At 36.6% G+C, this 19,342-nt stretch overlaps 1 protein-coding gene across 9 annotated transcripts in view; it reads left to right on the top strand.

Annotated features, from left to right (window-relative positions):
• The window catches only part of JAK2 (Janus kinase 2), a 93,531-nt gene extending 74,464 nt beyond the window's left edge, over positions 1-19,067 (top strand). For 6 of the 9 annotated variants that reach the window (XM_082337263.1, XM_082337264.1, XM_082337265.1 and 3 more), the window contains 9 exons: positions 49-200; positions 1,272-1,422; positions 2,117-2,253; positions 3,460-3,649; positions 4,580-4,704; positions 9,170-9,342; positions 10,609-10,726; positions 12,555-12,668; positions 14,908-19,067. In XM_082337263.1, the coding sequence (XP_082193389.1) occupies positions 49-200; positions 1,272-1,422; positions 2,117-2,253; positions 3,460-3,649; positions 4,580-4,704; positions 9,170-9,342; positions 10,609-10,726; positions 12,555-12,668; positions 14,908-15,015 (1,268 nt within the window). In that variant the 3' untranslated portion in view covers positions 15,016-19,067. Of the gene's footprint in view, positions 1-48; positions 201-1,271; positions 1,423-2,116; positions 2,254-3,459; positions 3,650-4,579; positions 4,705-5,710; positions 6,030-8,880; positions 9,054-9,169; positions 9,343-10,608; positions 10,727-12,554; positions 12,669-14,907 lie in introns of those variants that run through there. The other 3 variants (XR_014230762.1, XR_014230763.1, XM_082337267.1) reach the window with 3 other exon arrangements.
• The last annotated feature ends 275 nt before the right edge of the window (positions 19,068-19,342 follow it).

Raw genomic sequence — 19,342 nt, forward strand, 5'->3', positions numbered from 1 at the left:
GGTTTATTATTCATCTTAACATCATGTTTCCTTTGCATGATTGCACAGTTCTTCTTGAGAGAATACCATGGGTTCCACCTGAATGTATTGAGAATCCCAAACAATTAAGCCTGGCCACAGACAAATGGAGTTTTGGTACTACTTTGTGGGAAATCTGCAGTGGAGGAGACAAACCTCTGAGTGCGCTGGATTCTTCAAGAGTAAGTATTACTGGGTCTGCAGTCATAACAGTTTTTTGGACACTTCTAATTTAAAACATCTGCTGTTGTAACTATATCAGCTTGTAACTTTATGTGGCCCATGACCACTGTAGGAAAAGGACACTTTTACTGGTAGATAATGGTTAGAAGTGATGATTTGAAGTTTGGGTTTATGTTGTTTGATTTTCATGGGAACAAAGTACAGCATTGGCAGTATTACCTTGTTTGTGTTTCTGTTGCTTTGTTGCAACAGTGCATCACTTTAAACAGAAAGTATTCCTAACAATGTACGAGGATTTTAATTGACATTATTCTAGTAATTTAACATCTTAAATACTGTAAGACTTTGTGTGTTGCAGATAATTCTACTATTTTAGCTAAATCAGAAATGTTAACCTTGTCTCAACAAGGGACAGGGGGTGGAGGGGAAACACATTACCTAAAAATATTTTTTCTTACTTACTTGCTTCCTTAGTTGGAAGCAAAAAGATGATTTCCTTTACTATACTATAAAAAGATTTGTAGTAGTATTTTTGTAAATGGACTGTTACCTTCTCACAAACCCTGATCTGATTTCTCAGGTGTTGTAATATTCTTTTCCAATAAGCTCCAAGGTCTACTTAGACCTAGCTTATAGATATCTAGGTATTTTAGAAGTTGCCCTCCTCTCCTGTACTAATCTACGTTCTTTCATAATACTTAACGAAGCTTTTTACAACTGGAGGAGCTCAGGCAGCTCACAGGTGGATAAAGTTTCTGCTGGACCCACCCAGTTCAGGTTTTATGACATTACCAATAAAGGATACATGATCTTTCTCATTATCTTTCTCTGTTTTCTTATCTTCCACCAGTGGCTGACTGGGAATTTCTGAACTGATTACTCTAAATTGTGCCAATCTTGCTACATTGTCAGCCTTGGCTTTTGGCGTAAATTGGTCAGATGTATGTTCAGTGAGATAACAAATCTAAGGTTGAGAACTGTATTTTTTTGGCTGCTCTGGTGAGAATGTTAAGGCTTCTGCAGCTCTTCATGGTTGTATATTAAAATGGCTTTTGTGTATTTAATTCTAGAAACTACAGTTTTATGAAGATAGGCACCAGCTTCCTGCCCCCAACTGGACAGAACTAGCAAACCTTATAAACAACTGTATGGATTATGAGCCAGATTTCAGGCCTTCCTTTAGAGCAATTATACGTGACTTGAATAGTTTGTTCACTCCAGGTGAGTCTGTGATACAACAAGAGTGCGTGGGCAAAAAGAACCCTGATTCCTATTGATTCATTTTCATATGATGCCTTTCTTTTTCATATGTTGACCCACAATCACTGTCCAAAGCAGCCCTGGAAATCTTAAGTTCATAAGGACACTGTGTTACTGCTTTTTAGTTTCTTCTAAAAGAGAACACATCAAAAGTTAGCATTATCGTTCAAAGTAGTTTTCTCGTTTGGTTAATGTCTATCCCAAACATTCTAGTTTCTTAACCAAATATGTTAGGATTGTGTCTTTCTTTTTTCTCTCAATAAAATAAACAGGTATCTTCCTTTTTTCCAAGTGGAAGGTGCGTGTTATCACAAGCCTTTGAAATTTACATTTCTCCCCTCTGCAGTAGTGGAGTTGTTGCACAGTAGTTGCTAGATTTGAAGTACAACAGGCCTGCAAAAAGGAAAATTGGGAAATTAAAGCAAGACTTGATATGAGTCAAGACAAATAATTTGGCTTATTTGTAATACGTGTTTGTCTTTGACTGCAAATTACTCCAGAGAAATTAAAGTGGTTGTTAATATTGTACTGAGCTTGGGGTATGCCGAGCAAAGGTAGAACATGCCATGATTGTAATAAGTTTCTTCGTTCTCCTGTTTGGTTCTCTGTGCCTCCTGTTCCCTTTCTCTCTTCCCTTCTTCCTCCTACCACTCAGATTACGAGCTACTGACAGAAAGTGATATGTTGCCAAATATGAGAATTGGAGCACTTGGATTTTCTGGTGCTTTTGAAGATCGGGACCCAACACAATTTGAAGAAAGGCATCTTAAGTTTTTACAGCAACTTGGCAAGGTAGGATGTTTTGAAATTCTCTAATTGCTTAGGAAAGAACTATCTTTTTCAGTTATCTTCCAGTGACCCTGTATACATTATTTACATTGAAGATTCTGTTACAGAAATTAATTTCAGTCATATCTGACCACAACGTGCAGTTCCTTTTAGATCTTATTTCAGTTTCACATTATCATTAGGTAGAAAAAAGATAGCTGACCTCTACAATGAATCCAGTCACACTGAAAGGCTAAAATCTTTTTCAGTAATGCAGAGCTGCATCTGACAATTTTTTTTTTTTTTTTTTTTTTTTGGTACTTGGTATTCATTTAAAAATGCTCCAGAGCAGTCTTGCATAGAACTAGAAGCGCTGGGGTTTTTTTGTGCATGCATATTCAGAGAAGTCTGAATACACAGTCCCTAAATTCAGTAATATCTTTATGTAGGCCTTGAACTTTTTAGGCTTTAGAAATCGGCATTTGGTTACTAACTTTGCACGTATTGGAGCCTGGCTGCGTGAAAGCATGCCCAGACAGATGACCAAGTGCAGCTGAAGATCTTCACCAAGTACCATTTTTCCGGAATGGTTCCTTGCTGTTTTATGTTTTTTATTGACATGATAGCTATATATTCCTTTGACTCCAAGTACTAGTGAAAGCAAGTCTGAAAGCGAAGTAGCAGAACTACTTCTGTTTGCAGATGCTTGGCTGTTGACTGTAAGCGGTAGCATAGCATAGCGAGAGGAGCAGAGTGGTAGGTGATGACTGTGTAAAGGAAGATAAAGAAAGTATAAACAGAGAAAGGGAAGAAGGTAGAACATTGAAACAAATGGGGGAAGAACCACCAAGAAACAGAGGAGAATTAAGAGCCAAGAGGAACCTGAATGAAGGCATTTTTGCAATTGCAGGAAAAGGAGTATATCAGTTGACAGTTTAGAAGTGCAAGTGGAAATTTGTGAAGAAGGGGGAGAAAATGAGTGGACATCACCCCCTCGTCCTCATTTCCTCCCATGCTGTTTGCTTCCTTTCATAGAACGTGTTTCTTATAGAACTATTACCTGTGATCCTGCGGTCTTCTTCTCTCAGGGAGGTTTTGTGGCATGCACTTAATTAGTTGTGGTCACCTTAATGCTAATACAGTGAACACTGAGGCAGTGTGAATAAGCACTAAGAAAGAGACAATGATGTGGACTTGTTTTTAATTCAAGTATTTCCACTTGTGATCTAGGGAAATTTTGGCAGTGTTGAGATGTGCCGGTATGACCCACTGCAGGATAATACTGGGGAGGTGGTGGCTGTGAAAAAGCTGCAACATAGCACAGAAGAGCACCTTAGGGACTTTGAAAGAGAAATCGAAATACTTAAATCTCTGCAGCATGATAACATTGTTAAATACAAAGGAGTATGCTACAGCGCAGGTATGTGCTATATTGAATACACCTTCAGGTGTACACCTAAGTTTGCATACTGAGAAATTCAGAGAGGTAAGTGTTTCTGAAAGTCACTAACTTGTCCTAACTTGACCAGGACTTAGAGAGTACAAATCAAAGGAAGTAGTGTCTGTCATATACAGACACTGTCGTGTCTCAGTACAAGGTGGACATTTTATTCGGTCAGCTCATTGCATAATTTGATTTAGAGAAAGTACCATTTTGACTAGTTACTCAGTTTCTTTATCTTAAAGCATAAAAGTCTTCCTAGAAAAGAATTTGGGGTTAAATGGGAAAATACAACCATTTTGTAACTGTTCTTGTTTTTTGCTCAAGGTAATATCCCAGAGTGGATATTACCAATTCTTGTACAGCCTACAGTAAAAGACTAGACAGGAAAAAATTTCAGAAACAGGTATGTGTGAGTGAATTGTTGATGCTGTTGAAGTTGATGAATGAAAGCATAGGTTCTGCCCAGGATCTTACTCTAAAAAGATTGTTCACAATCAGACTAAGCTTTTAGAGATGGTAAAATTGCTGACCAGTTGATGTCAGTTGCCATTCTGAGTTTCATCTCGGCACCGAGGAGGAATTACATAAACACAGATACGCACATGGCACTTTTGCATTGCTTTAGCAATAGTAGCTAAAGAATTGATGAGATGATCTTGATTAGTGATGCTCTGTATATCAAGCATATGCACATTATTGTTGTGTTTAAATAAATGGCATTTCCTGAACAAATGCAGTTAAGTAATACATTAAAAATTGCATAATGGTGTACATATAAATTATTTTTTTGGTATCAAGACTATTTTCTATTACTTTTATTCATAGAAATTTGTAAATATTTGTATTTCAAAAATTTTCATTGGAAAATGACAGAAAAATTAAGTGTATTTTTTGTTCTTGTAAAAGGTCGTAGGAATCTAAGATTAATTATGGAATATTTACCATATGGAAGTTTACGAGATTATCTGCAGAAACACAAGGAGAGGCTGGACCACAAGAAACTTTTGCTGTATGCTTCTCAGATATGCAAGGTAGGAAATTTCAGATGATTGATATTTTTCAACAAATTTTTGTCTCTTTGGTCTAGTCTCATTTGTCTCAAAACAACCATCATTGGTTATTTTTGTGTATCTTTTATAATACTGTTGGGCTGCTAGCACCACATAACTCTCTATAAAAAAAGTAGCAATACATATTCATGTAGTCAAGAATGGGACAATCTTCTGAGTATCTTAATACCAGATTCTGAGACTGGCCTGTCTGCTGACTGAGGCAGAATATACCCCATTTATTTTTGTTTATTTTATAGTTTGCTTAGCTTATATTTCATTCAGAAGAATTAAAACCTCTTCACTCCCTAATGAGAGCTGAAATAAAATTTTGCAGGAGTTAATATGCTCACAGAGGCAAACTTTTTGTCACATACTATAATGGATTTTTCAGAACTTGGACATTCAGCTATAAAACCACTATAACAGCATGTATATGTTTAAGAAATTTACTTTGTACTGTAAACAACATTAGCTTATTTAGCAGAAAGAGCAAAGAGATATGATTACTGTATGAAGAACTAGAGGCCACAGAAGTGCCCAAAGCTGTAATAAATTATTTGCTAGTCTCAGTGGTTGGTACTGAACATCCTTCATAAAAGTCTGAAAAGGGGGGCAAACATCTGATCTTTATTGTGATATCTCATTTCCTCAGAAAGAGGGCTTATGCCTACCCTAGTTTTATTCTGTTGTTATGCTTTAGACACAAGAAACTACAGACACATGCATCTCATTGCATGTTCAGTAGTTTGGATAAAGAAAAAAAAGGGGGGCGGGGCAGGGGGAAGAGAGAAAAGAGAAAAAAAAAAAAAACAAACAAACACACATACACGCACCCCCTCAAGGCATGTACCAGAAATATTTTTTAATTGCTTTCCCCAATACCCACATCAAAGACAAGGAAACAGTAGGTTACTTAATGAATGTTCTTCAGGTTACCTAGCCCACAGATATTCTTATGTCTATAATTGTGCCCTGCCACATTCAGAGCAGAAGAATTTCCTTCTGCAATATAGCAGAAAAGGCCTGACAAGAATCAAGCGCGAGAGTCTCTGCCAGAGCCAAGATCTCCAGGCGTTCAAACTTTCACCTGGTGAACAGAGCTTGATAATTCCTTGCTTGAAACTGGACTGCCTTGGTAAACTTTTTAGCTACGGAACCTGGGTCATGTACAGAAGGATGCTGCATGCGCCTTTAGCAGCTGATCTCACCTATTCATGTGCCTCACTGAAGTAAGGCTAGGTGGGTAGTCTCCAGCAAAAACTCCTTGATGGGCAAGCAATGTGCAATGAGGTTGGAAAAAAGAAGACGTTCACCTGTGGCAACTGTCAGTCTTTCCACAGAGAGGAAGGATTGACATGTGACCACCCACTCAAAGAGGGTTAAAAAGCCCTCTGATCTGTGTCTCCAAAACAAGAAGTCATTCTCCAGCAACAGGCGGAAGAAGTTCTCTGAATATTATTTCTGCAACAAAATAACTGTTCTTATCAGTGCTGGTAATTCACTGAAAACAATCTTCCTTCAAGCAAAGAGCTGGAAGAGTCTAACACTCAGCACCACCTAGGAGGACGGTGACAGTGAATCTTTCATAGAATAAAGATGTAACAGGGATTTTTGAACATGCAGAGGCTGCAAGCACTTACCTGTTTTATTCTGTGGCCATCTCAGCCTATGACCTGAAGGGTCATAAGGTGCCTGCCCTGTTCACTCTCATAAGAAGCTGTGAAGCTTGCATAAGTAAGTCTTCAGGCCTTATCCAAAGCCTTATCCAAAGCCTGAAGGAGCAACAGTGGCAACGTATCTCAGGAGCCTGGTCTCTGAGACAGAGGTATCTGATAGGAAGAATGGAAGGTGGATTTTGACCTGAGCAGGCAGTGCAAGTATGGTAGGAAACTTCGGGAAAGGAACTATATTCAGAAGGTACAAAGCAGCAGGTTCTTAATGTGTATGTGTACACACACATATGTATAAGAAGCATCGAAATACTACAGGTCTTCAGGATGGTGATGAAAAATCAAAACAGCAGATTAAATGACTGCTTCCTAAGTACCAAGCACCAACCAAGAGGAAGGGAGCTGGAGTATGCCTTCCACAGATACTTAAGTGGGAAAACATCCTGCTTTCATGTGACAAAGCATGGGTACACACAGTAAGAGAATGTGGGAAGTCCGCATATAAGACTCGCTCTTAAAGAACTATCTTTTCTTCACTTGGAAGGAAAGTCTAAGAATTACAGTGTATGTGTCTTGCTTTGCACTGTTGTTGCTGTATGGCCTGCAAAGGAGAGGTTATATTGATCGCTTTAAGATGTCACTCTAATCTGCAGCATTCTGATACTTCAAAACAACTTAATTAAAAATATAGTTAGTACCTGATATTATGAAAATGGAATCTGAATGCTTTTCCTTCTTCTTTTAGCTGATCACATTTCCCCCTTTCCTTTAGCTGTTTTTGCTTCTCTTGCAATGTTTGCTCTTTCAGCATCTCACATCTCTTCTGTCTGCTGTGTATTTCTGTCACTCTGTTATTTTGGGTTTTTTAATAAAAAAAAATCTTTCTCCCTTTTCCTTGCTGCTCTTCTCTCAAATGTATGAGAGAAATGAAGGCATGCCCGTACCTGAGGGTTAAGATGAGTATGTTTGCTTGCTTGCTGTTTTTTCGTTCCTTGCTACTATACTGGGAAAGCATTCCTGACCTAAAGGTGATATTTTTTTGGTGCATATCTCATACTGTGAAAAGCAGCATTTTCAGAGATGGCATTTGTTAGTGGTGATGTTTCTGTAGATGCAAATTAGTGCAGCTGTTTTCTGGTGCAGCCTGTGCCATTAGTACAGCTTGTCTGATGGTAAGCAAGAGGACTCTATATTAAACTTTGAAGAATCATGACCATAGAATGGCAAATAAGGAAGTTAACTTCTCCATGCATCTATTTTTTGGGGTGTTCTTTTTTGCTCTTTTGGCCCTGCATTTTGTTAATGCTGGCTAGCTGATAGGAGAAGAGACTAAGAATAAATTAATTTTTCCATCTCTTAATGCTTAAAGTGCTTCAGGTGTCCTTGCTGGAGAGCCCAACTTTACTGGTAGAAACATTTGAAATTGACATAATTAAACTCAACTCCATTGTTAGAGTAGTGCCACAGGATTATGACTTCCACTTTGCATGACTTCAATTCAGTATCTCTCTTAGAATAGGTATTTTCCAGGCTAACAGAAAAATTGCTATCATCAGAGAAACTTTAGGACTCTTTTCAGTGGCGTATGTAGTAGTAATAAAAAGTTATAGCATTTACATAGACTGGTTGTATCAGAAGCCCAGGAGTCTTACTTTGAAAAAGCTAGGTCTGGTATTTTTCAAGATAGCCGTGGATCAGCGGGTTGTGAAGGATAAAATAGGGCATTTTGGGGCGGTTTTGGAATGGGATGCGCGTAAGCAGTGATGCCACCTCGTGGTGCGAGGAGGTGACGAGCCTGAGGGGAAGGTTAGCGTCAAACTATTCCTGAGGTTTCTCTCTTAGAAAAATAAAATAAGAGAGCAAGAAATCTTTTAGCATTAATAGCATAACGTTGATGTTCAAAACGTTTGAGTTCAACGATCCCCTTAGCATAATTTATTGCTTTTCAGTTGTGTGGAAGGAGTAGATGCTTTCTTATGTAACTCTGAAACTGGCAGCTTGCTTTGTGTTCCCTTTCACGTATGAGTCAGCTATCTCTTGACATTGTGCAGTGTCAACTTCTGTCCACCATCCATTGCTGAGTAACCAAGACCTCTTTCTAGTAATGCCACTACACACACCGGCTTCTTCCACATTCCATTGTTAGCAAAAAGAATTATGTGCGTTGGTAAGAAGAGATCAGCAGCAGCAAAAGACGACATGGCTTCAGACCAATGTTTTGTTACAGCAACCCATGGACATATAATAAGCAGAACTGTGTTGGTGAATAATGGTCCATACAGAAGAGAAACATGGCACACAGATGGGAATACAGTCAGAGAATAGTTGTCAAATTCAAGGAATCATAAAGTTTCATAAAGCAATCAGGAAAACAGAGGTACAAAGTGAAGAAAAAAGATTAAATTAAATGGGTAAATAGGACAATCTTCTCATCTGTCCTGGTTGTGTAGCTTAGCCCAGATTTTTTTCTCCTCCTGTCTATCAGCAGCAAACTGCATTTGGCCACAGAAAGGAGCTGTAACAGCTATGCAGCTACAGAATCAAAAATAACTTGTCTCTGACGGGTGCTTAGTCTGTCTCCCTTCAGTTAAGGGAAGTCCCTGCACTTGGAAGAAGTAACTCCTCAGAGAAGACAAATGTTCAAGCACACATATTTTGGTAACAATCTGTGTTTAGTTTTAACATTAAAGTTCATTCATCCCTCTAGGGAAAGTGCAGCTATTTAATGGTAAAAGTAACTCTTTTCTTATTGTGTTTGTGAACTTTACGCTTAGGGCATGGAGTACCTGGGTACAAAAAGATATGTTCACCGGGATTTAGCAACAAGAAATATCTTGGTGGAGAATGAGAACAGAGTTAAAATTGGAGATTTTGGATTGACAAAAGTCTTGCCACAAGACAAAGAATACTACAAAGTAAAAGAACCTGGTGAAAGCCCTATATTTTGGTAAGTTTTCTTTTGGTATATGAAATCATGGCACGTTTTCAGTTTTTGCAGTTTCAGCCAATTGTTTTGCATATAATGACATTTTTAAGTGCAAACTCCAAGTCAGTTGCCCAGCATTGTGAAAGTCACATACCCGATGTTTGACTTTACAGAACAGCATGTAGGACTTTTCAACATATTTTAAAAAAAAAAAAAACAACTAAAAATTACCAAAATATTTAAAAGAAATAGTATGCAACAGGAACGATATTCAAAGATAAAAGAAATCTAAAAGGGCCCATTCCCCAGGATGCTTTCAAAGTTTTGGACCTTTTGGTTCCCTAAACACTGGTCGTTCATATCTCTCTAGCTGAGATCTGTTGGATAGACCCTCTGTTGACCAAGTGGAGTTAAATCCCACAGACTGTAATTAGTAAGGTTAAAGTGCTGGATTGACTATTTGGGTAGATGTCTCTATTTGGGCACTGAGCTTTCAAAGGAGGTCTAAGTTACTCCAAAATACAGTAGTGGTCCACAAGCTGCACTTAGCTTGGAAAGGAAAAGAACACTATAGCCTGTGGGAGGCTGAAGAATTATGAAATGGAAATTGGTAGACTGTATTCAGAATGCAAAATGTAGACTTCAGTTCTGTTCTATAGACATAGAAATACCTTAGAAAATACGCTGGCAGATAACTGTGATAAAAACCATTTTATGTCCTGAGAGCAAAAGAAAATGCCATTCTGTACATGTGATTTTAGTCTGTATTTTAGTCTGCCTTAGGCACTGTAAAAATGTCATCTCTAAAGGATAAATAATACAAAATGGCATCTTAGTAGATGTTATTGGGAGTTGTAAAAGTTAAGTCCAGAAGTACCTGGGACACGGTTCAAGGCTCACTGAAAGTGATGGAAGGATGCTTACTGACTATAATTGTCTTTCTTTCCAGGCCATATCACATCAAAATCTTGTTTACTCACACTACAGATAAGAAAAATATTTACAACTTTGCTGGAAAAAACTCAGACTTAGATGTAGTTATTGCTAACTGTGTTTGCTTAAGGTGGTTTGTGTTTTCAATACCGATTAATTTTTATTAAAAGAATAGTTACTGGTGAAAGTCGTGGAATGAAGTAAGAATGTGCTAGTGCCTATGAACAAAGAATTATTCATGAAGAAAATGAACAAACTTATTCATGAAAAAAAATCACTCTTCTTAAAAGAAATATCTTCAAAACCAAAAAGACACATTACACAGAACGATATTCCTTTTACCGTGTGTTGCAGGTATGCTCCAGAATCTCTGACAGAAAGCAAATTTTCTGTGGCCTCAGATGTGTGGAGTTTTGGTGTGGTCTTGTATGAACTCTTCACCTATATCGACAAGAGCAAAAGCCCACCAGCTGTAAGTACATAGTTAATGGCTCTCAGAGGTTTTTTGTTTGTTTTTTGTTTGTTTGTTTGTTTTTTTAATTTGTGAAAATATATAGCTTGTTCCTATAGCTAAATAGGTTGCTATTTACTGATCCTTTTCTGGAGGTACCTTAGTGTTTGAGGCAGCATCCAATCAGAAGCAGCAACATGCTAAAAAGTACTGGTATCAAACCATAAGAAGGAAAGGAGATCTGAAAATTACCTGGTAGTCTGTGCAGATCTTATCCATCCTCTAACACCTAACTGTTTGAAAAAGATTTTAAAATCTCTTATTATATATTGTTCTTTCTCATCCTTTGTGGAGAGTAATCTCAGATGCAACTGTTTCATTGCAACATGACACGTATTTTTAATGCTATTGCAAATCTAAGGCTGAGCTACACAAATATGTAAACAAGTTGATTTAAATAAGGTAACTTAAAGCTATTTTGTGATGTTACCAGAATTCAAGTTAGTAAGTTACTGAAGTTCAAGAAAGAAAGGGATTGGCTTTTCGCAGACTGTTGACAGACACCTTTAAAGACAAATTTACACTGGATGGAGAAAAGTACTACTTGTGCACTGAGTAACAGTTCTCCAACTGGAAATGAGATTCACGATCTTACTTTTACCTAGCAGTCCTCTGCAGGTATAACAGAGGAGAGTTGAGCCTTATATATTTACTGTCCTCACCTTTGGCCAGTGTCTCACCCCTGGCAAATGTAGTTTTGAGAGCTGAACAATGATAATAGGCAAAAATGCACTTGGAAGATCTCTGCATTGACCTCAGTGGACCTCTTAGTAATTCGATACAATGACTAAGGAAGTTCTTCCTTCTTCAAGGAAGAACTCTCAAGGCAGGGGCAGCTCTTGCTGCAAAACAACATAAACATTGCAGACACCTGGAGTTGTTCTTCAGAAGGATTATGAAATGGAAAGTGGTAGAGTAAGTCATGGGCTCAGGTTGAGTATACTTTGAATAAATCAACTCTACATGTGCATTCACCACTTCATCAGGTTGGTTATCCGATTGGTATGTATCAGGAAAAATTAATTTTACCAGTTAGCCAAAGCGGTCTGTTTAACTGTCATAGTCTTTATAATTATACATTGTTTCCTCAACTTTGGCCATTTGCATATTCTACCAACAGTTGTTTCACACTTTCATGTCAAGAATCGTTAAAGAAATTTATGTAGCATTGGAGGAAAAATAATTCCTTTATGTTGTGATCAGAAATTATTCTCAGTCAATAGTACTTCCTCATTTACTTTTGATGTCTGTCAGTCTGAGTGAGATTTTAATCTTCTTTTTCGGTTATGTTGATTTTTGGATAGCAAGATTTGTCTAAGCCATTTTTGCTGGCTTTATTTATGCTACTGTTTCTGGCCTGTAGTTACTATCAGTCCTGTTAATCTTTTTTGTATACATCAGTATGAAATTATCCGTTTTCTGTTTGACTGGGATTTTTCAAAGCGTCAAGATCTTGTTTTAATGTTTCAGGGAGCTTTTTAGAATTAGCTGTGAGGTTTATCCTTTTAAAACTAGTTAATCATCAGATGATCAACATTTTTTAAGATTTTTCACTTACTGCTTTAAATTGTGTATGTATCATCCTATTTTTATCCATGCACAAAAAAAATTCTGTAATTATTAATATTTTCTCTGGACTTGTAATTTATAACTTTATCATTGTTATATATTATTCTATTTATTATTATTATTATTAATTATTCTTATGAAGAATTTTCCCTTGGTAAGAATATTGCAGCATCTTTTTTTCCTTTAAAAATTATTTATGACAGTCGGCCTTCTGTTTCAGGAATTCATGCGCATGATTGGCAATGATAAACAAGGGCAGATGATTGTATTTCATTTGATAGAGCTTTTGAAGAATAATGGACGACTACCGAGACCAGATGGATGCCCTGATGAGGTGAAGTATTGTATTAATATGTTACTATAGTCTTGAAAGGTGCTTAGTCAGGGTGAGTACCTGGTCAATGCAAACCTTGTGTTTCGTTCTGCTTCGATTACTGAAGTATTTATACAAGCAGAGTGACTGTGCTGTTATTTTAGCAGTTGCATGATGCATATAATCACATTTCTTTTCTGATTCTTTAGATAACATTCCCTCAGGAGCCTAGAATGTAGTCTGTCTAAGTGTACAAAGTAAGACTATTATGACTGAGTTCCGTACTGGGACACTCAGGCTTCTATTTCAAAAATATAAATTTATTAAGGCAATGAGATTAGTATATAGAACTCATTCCGTGGAAGTCCCATATAGAGATTCTTGTTCAAAGCTGTGACCTGTGGATTCTTTTGAAGTCTGTAACATTTAGCAGAAGTATCTTAATATCTACATACAGTTTTCACATTTAATTCCAGGATTTAAAGAACTCCTTATCTTGATTATTCTCCTTCTCTTGCTCTTCCCTCCTCAAGCATAGGGAATACTCATGTTTATCATGTATATTATTCCCTGTCAAGCATTCTCAGTCAAGAGGTACCTGCAGACTGTAGGCACAGTTAAGTATATGAATCAGATTTTTTATGTTCAGGGCCTTCAGATTTGTATTCATGTTCTTTGCAGATACTGAAGTGTATATGTATGTAAAGCCATCCTCAGAGCACACAAATTAATTCAGTGTTCTTTTGTTTTTGCTAGTACTCCAGATGTTTTAAAAAATACTTCCATACTACTTCTCAGTCTTGTAGTTCTCTGTTCTTCAGAGCGGGGTGCACTTCAGCTTGGGTCGAACTTGTAGGGCTGGGTAGGTGGATCACTAGGGAAAGAATGTAAATAAAATAATTATGCTTTTTAATGTATTTAGCTTCCAACTCAGATCAATTGCTGCATCCCTCTAAAATCAAGCACACTTGGCAGTAAGTCAAGAAACAATCATTCAAAACTGGAGACAGGAGAGATCAGGGGCAAGTGGTCTAGTAGAGAAGAGAAAGAATGGTACAGGTGGGGCAGGGAAGCCATGGGGGAAGAAACACTCTACAGCGAATCCAAAGAGAAGTCTCTGAAGTAACCTTTCTCACGTTATATGTATGAATACAGCAATTGTTGAATTGCAAACGTTTGGCTTTTTGTAGATAACCTGAATGTCATATGTATAAGATAATACATAATCTGTTTTACTGAAACTGTATCCAAATTAATGCAAAGGTTTCAATGTCTGACATTTCTTCAGATACCAAGCAAAGTGGAAATGTCTCTCTTTTGTCAGAAACTGTGCTGTTCCTGTTTTGATCCTGAAAGGCCAGTCATCACAAATATTAAATCTTCCAGATGTCTATAGCTTACAAGCTGCTTGAGACTTGGGTCTAAAGCAGCTTGGTCAATGCAGGAGTTTCAGATTTGCTGAAAAATAAGGAACTGATGCAATTTTTTTTTCTTGGGAGCTGTGCAGATTGTTTTAAGCAACATGTAAAAAATTGTTCAAAGTATGAGAAGGTGGTAATAATGATCTGGGTTAAATTAGTGAGAAGAGCGTAAGGGAAGAGCTTGGCAAATTGTTTTGTGACCAGGTATTGGGTACATGTTTGGGAAAAGAGAAGACTGTTGCCAAATGCCTATTGTAATGGAAATCTCTTCCAAAAATCATATAAATCTACCTCTGCTAGAAGTGGATTCAGTTTGCGCAGTAACTTTTCTGGCTTATTTCTGAATATATGTGAAGAATAATTTAGAATTTAATATACAACTGTGGAGAAGTGTATGTTAACATTGCAGGAGAAACTTAATTTAGAATTGCTGGCTTTGTAAATCTGGTTTTTGGTCAGACTTGTAAAGCATTTTTCATATTAAACTTTGAGCTTTCCAAAAAATAAGAGCAAGCAAGAAGATAAAAACTCCACAAAGTAACATACATCTCTCAAAAGTTTCAAAAACTACCTGAGTGAATTTCCATACTAACTTTAAAAAAAAAAAAAAAATCTCCTTTCATAATAAGGGCTTTTGCAGAGCTAGCTATCCTCACTTCTTGCTGTTATTGGGATCAAGCTAAACTGATTGGTATAGCAAGACTTTAGGCACACTCTTGTGCCACTGTTGCTTGGAAGCATAAATTTAAGCTGAATGTTCTTTGGACCAGTTGAAAGTAACTATTAACTATTTATAGCATCTGTTTACCTACTACTGATTTTCTTTGTTTCTTCTCCAGATTTATGCTATCATGAAAGAATGCTGGAACAATAATGTTACCCAGCGCCCCACCTTTAGGGATCTTGCTCAGCGAGTGGATCATATAAGGGACAACATGGGTGGATGAGAAAACTGTCCCTCCTTCAGAGGATGTGTTGGAATCCAGAACAAACTGTACTTGGTCTGCTGTGTATAATTGACATATGTACACATGTGCATCTTACCTTTGCTGGAAGTAATATCTGTGTGGCAAATATCCTATCTCATCTGCATACTGAGGAATCCTGCTGGTTTTCTTTATCAGGATATATTTGCTACTATGAGAACATGTTGAAATTCTCAATAGGGAGAGAAATTATTTTTCTAAATAAAATAATCTAATATATGGTCAGTCTACAACACCGTTATTTGCCTTACTTGGCAATGCAAAAAAGAGGTGACTTAATATGTGGTGAGATTAAGAGATGAAAAGACAGTGTATTTCCTTGTTGAAATGGAGATGCACAGAAAAGACTGCTAGAAGTCTTTTCACACTGAGTATGTAGTGACTTGGCACCCTGTTTTGTGTGTTGCACAAGGGCTTGTGTTAATACAGTTTTATAATCTTTTCATTGTTGATGCAGAAAAGGCTTCTCTGTATAACAAAATGGAAGTGGTCATGTAACCCGGAAACTTTTAATGTGCCTGTCTGAATCAGTTATCAGCCAGCAATATATGCGAAGAGATAGTAGGCTGTGTGATGTACTATAAGTATTTCAAGGGAAAGGGAGCAAATTATTCTTAATTTGGAGAGCCAGAAAACCTACTCATCCATGTGAAAATTTTAATTTAAAATGAAAAAGCAAACATCCAGTTTTTTACTCTTCTTTTCCTCTGTTGAGTATTAGATTCCCCTTATATAACTGAAGATGCAGTGATAAGAAGTAGAAATGAAGCCATTTTATACAAGACAGTGTCTTCAGTTTGTTTCCGAATATGAAAAAGCTAAACATACTGCTTTTAAATGCTGCTCTTTTATTCTTTCCATCTTTGAAATTTTCACACAGTCATAAGTGTATCTGTAAATTGGAAACTTTTTAAAGCAGAATTAAAAATCTAGAAAATGCCCTCCATTTCACAGTTCCTCACTTTGCTGTTAAGATGATCACCTTATACATTCTTTCCAGTACACAAAAAAGAATGCTTATGGCCCAGTATCTGATATGGCCAGTCACAACCACATCAAGTCTATTTTGTAATGAAGTGGCCCAAGTTACCTCCTGTTTATTTCTATGGTAATACCCAACATAAGACTATTTGGAAGGAGGAATTACAAGTGCAATTGCTCCACACTCAGCGGGGGACAAGGACATGATCCCAGTTACTGAGAACTGGAAGGAGATCAGAGGCACCTGAACAGGTTACTTACGCTGTATAATTCAGCTTTTGAAATAAGTCTAACAAAAATGTATGGACAAGACAACTCTTCGGTTTTGCCTCCGGGCATAAAACTTGGGGATAATCTCATATCTCAAAGCAGTAAAGTTGCAGGTTTTGTTTGTTTTTAGCTCAAATAATCTGTTTGTTTGTTTGTTTTTACTTATTCTTAAGCATTATTGTTAGCAAAGTACAATGCTTGTTCTTCTTGGACTTTTGCTGAGAGAAGTTCAATTAAGGGGATATACAACTTGGCAAACTGACCTGACATCCAGATTTGTATTTAAAATGAAGTGTTCATTTTTAAAATTTGTGGCAGTGAGTCAGTGAAACAGAGGAACTACTTTCACTGTGGGGCCTCCTTAAGATTTGTGATTAACTACATCCATCTTATGAGAAGTTTAAGTACCTCAACTTTAGGAAAAAAAAAATAATCCTTACTTAGTGTAACATAGTGCCAGTATAGCAATGTTTTGTACCACTATGATGTTTCTCTCCCACAATCACTCATACAAAATTATGTTTTTATGATACGGGAGATTGCTAAATAGGGAGGGCAGCATCAGCCCTCTTTCTGCCTATTGCATTTAATAATATTTCTGTTGGTTTTCTTGCCACCAAGCACTTACATAGATAATTTTTAAAACTAATTTCACAGTCAGTTTTCAAGCTGCAAAGAACTTCAAAGTGCTTTGTTCAACTTAACATCTGTTTTCTCCATTTCTATACATTGCTTTGAAGATTTAAAATTTTGTGAAAAAAAAGTCTGCGTTTGTAGTCTCAGTTGTATGTATGTTTTTTGCAACAAAAGAAGATAAAGCTTTAAAGCATTGAAACAGCATTTTAGCTGGATAACATATGCAGGAATTATGTAAAATTTGCAGTGTATGACACTCAGTAGCTAACTGGTTTCCGATATATAGTAGACTAAACATAATTTATGTAAAAATCTCAGGGAAGTTTGTGTAATGCAATGAAGAAATCTTCCAGTCTGCTACTTTTTTTCAAGTGAATAAAAAGTCTTTTTCTTGTTCTACTACAGTATGACGGATTACATAGTCTATTTGATTGCATAAATATAGTGTTGAACTCAAGGATGATTTTTAAGTGTCTTGTGAATTTTTTTTTTTACTTTATGATTTTTAGAGAAAGCCATATCTTCACACTGCAGTATAATTTTGTGCTGTTGGTCAGGAACACAGTCTTTTGTAACAAGTCTCTCTGTGCAAAGGGCTTGATCATTTGGGATGAGTATTCTTAGCTGGGTGAACAGGACCAAGTAGTGCTTAGGACTCTTGGGGGATGTGTGATCATCTGCAGTGTCAATGTTTAGGTCCTGGAGCAGACCAAATGGTTTTCTCAAAGAGCTGTTGCAGATGTAAATGCAGTGTTTTTGCTAAATTTGCTACTGCCAATTGTAGTAACCTTTTTCAAAAAACAAACAAACAAACAAAAAACACTGCATTTCAAAAGCTCTCAGATCTACAGTAGCATTGTATAATGACATATTTTTATATAGCCTTTGTATTAACAGACTCAGTTCCTTGTTTTAGAAACTTTCTTCAGTTGGCATTGCATTTGTCATACTTTAGTGTAATTATTATGCTACCCAAAATGCTGTGATTTTTTTTTTTTTAAGAAAAAGTGCTGGTTTATGCATACATGACTGCTGCTATGATGTAGAATTCAAATATTAACTACTGCTTTGCACTTGTATTTGAAGTGAAAGAATTTTTCTCTAAGTGCACAATATATATTATAGAGTCTCTGCAAACAAGTATTGTCTAGTATAATATTGGTTTGTTGTCTATCAGTACAAATATGTTAAGTTTCAATATTAGTTTTTAAATATATTCCACAACCTTGCAACAGTCATGTAATAAGCCAAAGGAGGAATGAATTTTCAGGAAAAGAAACCCATATTCTTGTCAAGTCCTAGTATTGATTAAAAGCTTCCGTAGTTGAGAAAATTGTTACTAAATGTACAGATTAATATAACTGTAAAAAGATATGTAGAAATTATTTTAATTTTTTCCAGAAATTAAGTTTTAATTGATGCATTTAGTTGAGATGTTGACCAACTGCCTTGAAATGAATGGGAAAAGATGTTACTGTATGAAGTATGAAGAAATGTAACTCTTGTGTAAAGAAAGCAAGCTTTTCAGGAATGTATGATCACAAACACCTGGAGGATAGAGTTCTGAGAGCAAAAGTAGAAGTGTAGAAGAACAACAAGACTGATGGAAAAAGGCTGATGTTCAACACTGAAGAAGCTTTCTGAAATGTGAAATGCACAATGATTTATGAAAAACCGATGTCTACTGAAAATGCCATACCCTGAGAAATATGTGCTAATGTATTTCTAAACTGTGTATCGTCTGCCTTAAATCTAAAATACTCAGAGATGTAACCTGACTGAAAAATACAAGAATTAGTATACCAAAGGAAACTGCTTAAGGTTGTGCCATGCCAGACAGCAGTTTTGAAAAGGTTTTTTGCTAAGAAGTTTCTTCTGAATTTTGCTTTTTGAATAAGAGGTTTACAACACTTTATATTAAAGTAGAACAAGTCCCTTTGGGGGGGCCCAGGGAAGAAGACACCTGCTACTTATGGTTGGACTGCAAGCATTTGAACACATGGTTTATTGAAGAGAACATGAAAGGGGATATTTTTTAGAAAACTGTGTATCGATACCTGAAATTTAACTGTGCGTTTCTTTTGAGTTTGGATAGTGAAAATAAAATAACTAAATACAATGAATGGCACATGCCTGCCAAGATTTTCTTTTCTGTAATACCTAAAATTAGTTACTGGTGTTTAAATCACTACTGAAGAGAGCTGGTCTGTTTAAAAGGGTAGAATACAGCACATACAACTTTGACCTTCCCAGAATAGCCATAGCTAGTGTATATATTTTGGAAGGAACTTACATGTACCAAAGTAAAGGCAGTATGTTGGGTGCTCCCTAACAATAAGACTGGAGGGTTTAATTTTTTTTTTTTGTTTTCATTAAGCTAATTATTTTGGTATGGAGAAGC

The sequence above is a fragment of the Platalea leucorodia genome (genome assembly GCF_965183815.1).
Source record: "Platalea leucorodia genome assembly, chromosome: Z".
NCBI classification, from domain to species: domain Eukaryota; kingdom Metazoa; phylum Chordata; class Aves; order Pelecaniformes; family Threskiornithidae; genus Platalea; species Platalea leucorodia.